The sequence below is a fragment of the Tupaia chinensis genome, unplaced genomic scaffold, assembly GCF_000334495.1.
Source record: "Tupaia chinensis unplaced genomic scaffold, TupChi_1.0 Scaffold000037_18, whole genome shotgun sequence".
Lineage (NCBI taxonomy): Eukaryota > Metazoa > Chordata > Mammalia > Scandentia > Tupaiidae > Tupaia > Tupaia belangeri.
This window is the reverse complement of record NW_006159476.1, coordinates 1,408,772-1,412,316: the sequence shown is the minus strand read 5'-3', so window position 1 is coordinate 1,412,316 and position 3,545 is coordinate 1,408,772. Positions and strand designations below refer to the sequence as shown.

General features: G+C 57.7%; 2 protein-coding genes across 7 annotated transcripts in view; one reads left to right on the top strand and one right to left on the bottom strand.

The window, feature by feature from the left end:
* Positions 1–2,023, top strand: part of HIPK4 (homeodomain interacting protein kinase 4) — a 10,851-nt gene extending 8,828 nt beyond the window's left edge. The window contains 2 exon segments of the mRNA XM_006140451.3: positions 9–226; positions 785–2,023. Coding sequence (XP_006140513.1) covers positions 9–226; positions 785–964 — 398 coding nt within the window. The 3' untranslated portion in view covers positions 965–2,023.
* Positions 2,024–2,107: 84 nt separating this feature from the next.
* The window catches only part of PLD3 (phospholipase D family member 3), a 27,137-nt gene continuing 25,699 nt past the window's right edge, over positions 2,108–3,545 (bottom strand). For 5 of the 6 annotated variants that reach the window (XM_027771902.1, XM_027771908.1, XM_027771916.1 and 2 more), the window contains 3 exons: positions 3,363–3,528; positions 2,694–2,793; positions 2,404–2,591 (listed from right to left, as the gene is read on the bottom strand). In XM_027771902.1, the coding sequence (XP_027627703.1) occupies positions 2,404–2,591; positions 2,694–2,793; positions 3,363–3,528 (454 nt within the window). Of the gene's footprint in view, positions 2,592–2,693; positions 2,794–3,362; positions 3,529–3,545 lie in introns of all 6 variants that reach the window. The other variant, XM_027771900.1, reaches the window with a different exon arrangement.

Genomic DNA, 3,545 nt, shown 5'->3' with positions numbered 1-3,545 from the left:
CCGGGCCCCCCGCCACAAGGCCCGCAAACCACCTGTGGGCTCTAAGTCTGATTCCAACTTCAGCAACCTCATTCGGCTGAGCCAGGCCTCGCCTGAGGACGACGGGCCCTGTCGGGGCAGCGGCTGGGAAGAAGGAGAGCGAGCTGGGGCCTCAGCTGAGCCACCTGCCATCCTGCAGCGGGATGGAGATGGGCCCAGCATCAAGGACATGACCATGGACGCTGGGGTAAGCCAGATGGGTTGGTAGGGTGAAGGTGGTTCTGGGATCAGGGCCTCCCTACCCCAGAACTCACTTCAGAGCAGGGCCCAGTTAACTCAGCCTTGCCTCCCACTTAACTGCACTTACCCATGTGGCTGGCTCTGGGTCCAACACACACTTAACCCACCCTTAGGCTGTGATAAGGCTCAGCATACACTCACCATTGTTAAGGCTACAGTTAGGACCACATAAGGCTCAGCACACACTAACCAACCATCATTCAGGCTAGTTAGGACTGAATAAAGCTCGGCACACACTAACCCTTATTCAGAATAAAATTGGCATTGAATAAGGCTCAACACACACTAACCCATCCTGAGGATGTGATAAAGCTTGGCACATACTAACCTACCTTCAGGCTGTGATAAATTTAGGACATAGCAATCTACCTAGAAGTGACCAAGGCCCCGCTTTGGACAAGGCTTTAGTGCATGCTCACACCCTCAGAAGAAGGGACAAAGGCTCAGCAGGCACTAACATGCTAACACATCTTAGCTGACATCCCTCTCTTCTCCTCCCCTACAGAGGGCAGGCTCTGAGCTCTTCGACCCCAGCAGTTGTCCTGGAGAATGGCTGAATGAGCCAGACTGGACCCTGGAAGGTGTCAGGGGAGCACGGGCTCAGGGGCTCCCACCCCGCCACTCCCACCCCCACAAACCGCCACGGGCCACCAGCTTTCTGCAGCACGTTGGTGGACACCACTGATGGGGACCCCACCCCTGCCCATCACTGGGGGTTGCGCTAGCTGGGCTGGCATGCCCTCTACATGAACTGCCCCTCAGAGCCATCCCTGAACCTACAAATTATTCTTACGGAAAGATAGTTATCCAGAAATTCCCCACTCTCCTGCCCATGGGATATACCTACACATATCCCCTGAACACTGGAGGGCCTTGGGGTGTGGACCCTGGGCCCTTTGGCCACAGGGGTGGCAGGTAGGGGCTGTATCCTGCTGGCCCTGAGCCCATCCTTGGCCCCACTGCCTCTGTTTCAATAAAGAACTGTTTAGCAGCCTGCTTCAAGCCTGTCCTTACTGGCTGGTAACTGGATGGGTCTTAAGGCAGGACGCTGGAGTAAGCAAGATGGGTAGGTAGAGTGAAGGTGGTTTTGGCCTGAGACTAGTACCCAGGACCTGCCTTGCAGCTGGCCACTGGCTCAGGCTGGAGGTGGGTTGCTGTTGCATTGGGAGGAGAAGGCTGTACCAGGTGCACTAAATGATCTAAATATACCAAGAGCTGGGCACATTGACATTGCACCCTCAGAACACTCTTTGTGCTCAGCACGTGTTAAACCGAGCTTGCTGAAGGCTGAAGTCTCGCTGTCTGCAACGAGACCTGTCCTTCCTACAGGCCATGGCATCAGCTCACCTGCATCCAGGTTTGGGACGTGATAAGTGGAAATTCCTCGGCAGGCATAATCAGGTGTTCAGACATGCTAATGCACCCTCTGGAGGTGGTGGCAGCTCAGCCCATGTTAATCCAGGTGGGCACATGCTGAGCAGGTAGCACTCATTCCCCCATGCTGGTTTCCCGAGTGCTCAGTACGTGCCAAGCCACACGGCTGCACGCTGCATGCTCGGCACAAGTCAGCCTGTGTGCGCTGCACACTGGCCACACGCTGAGAGTTCAGTACGTGACAAACCACACTGGTCCCATGCTGAGGGCTCAGTACATGCCAAGCCACAATGCACACACTGAGGGCTCAGTACATGCTGTTACATGCTGAGGGCTCAGCACATGCTAGTCACATGCTGAGGGCTCAGCACTCTCAGCTGTTCCCCACAGAAGCCCATGCCAGATGTCCCCTACCCCTGACACCATCTCACACTACTCAGTCAGGCACAGGCTGTACAGACAAGATATTTACTTATTATAATCTTGGGCCCTCTTTGCCCTGGAAAGGGGGGTGGGCCAGGGGGCTGGGCCCAGCATGCACCCCCATTTCTTTGGGGGCTGATCCCTCCCCCAGCTCTGCTGGGCCCCAGGCCACAGCATCAGGCTGGTGGGGACAGAGGTAGAGGTGGGCGAGCAGGTGGAGCCACAATGGGTCAGACAGAAGCGGGGGCACAGGGACAGGAACCTGGACCCAGAGCACCTGGGTCCACAGGGGCCACGCAAACCTCAGCCTGTCCACTAGACCAGGCCTCAGAGCAGGCGGCATGCGTTGCCCACGCTGTCAGCTGAGGCATCGAGGTCATGGCTGTAAGGGGAGTCCCAGTCCCTTAGGAAAACGGCTTCCAGCTGGCTCCTCAGGCCACCCCGCCCATTCTGTGTCACCAGCAGCGAAGTGCCTGCCGTCTCTGTGAAGTAGTTGCCAGACCAGTTGGAGGTTCCTAGGGAGCAGGGAGTGGACAATAAAGGCCCCATGGGTTGGCCAAGCCTTGGTGCTGGACTCTCCCTTCTTCTGTCCCCCTGGGGGTACTCAGGACACTCACCGATGTAGGTAGCACGTTCAGTCACCATGTACTTGTTGTGGTTGACACGGGCGTACGGGATTCGGGCCTGCCCCTCGTCCGCAGGGACCACAAAGAGTTTCTGACAGAGTGGGGAAGATGGGAAGGAGTGTGAAATGCACGGGGAGTCAGAGAAGGCCCAGACCTAGGGTAGAATGTGAAACCAGGAATGCAGGACTAGGGGACTTCAGGTGGCTTCCCAGCGAATCCTTGGGGACCAGACCAAGGCTGGGGCAGTGGGTACTCGACAAACACTGGCTGAAAGGAAGGATCTAGTCACCTCATTTGCAACCCTAGTCCCTCTACAATGAGCAGCTCCTATTCATGCCTGAGGTTATGTCCCAGGTGTTCCATTTTTCAGGGTCTTACTTGGTCTGTCAGGGTAAAAGAATTGCTTCCTCTGGGTTTTCCTACCGAGTTCTGACCCCTCGGCCTGTGCCCCCCCCCCCCCCCCCCCCCCCCCCCCCCCCCCCCCCCCCCCCCCCCCCCCCCCCCCCCCCCCCCCCCCCCCCCCCAGCCTAGCCCTGACCCACGGTTTCCCCACAGGGCATGGCTTCCTTTGGGTTGTTTCTGTCAGATGAGCTCCAGGATTGTGTCCTCAGTACAGTTCTAGACAGGGACCATGAGAGGGTGGTGTGGACCAGTGCTTACCACCTGGATGTCAGAGTGGGTATGGTTGTCACGCAGGGCAGCCAGGGAGAGCAGGAAGGCTCGCATAGATGGCTCTGAGTGTCCCCAGCAGCTGACCAGCAGGCGCACCTTGACGCCACGCTCATAGGCGGCCCGACGCAGCCCATCGTCAATGGCAGGCCCGAAACTGCGGGCCCAGGAGAT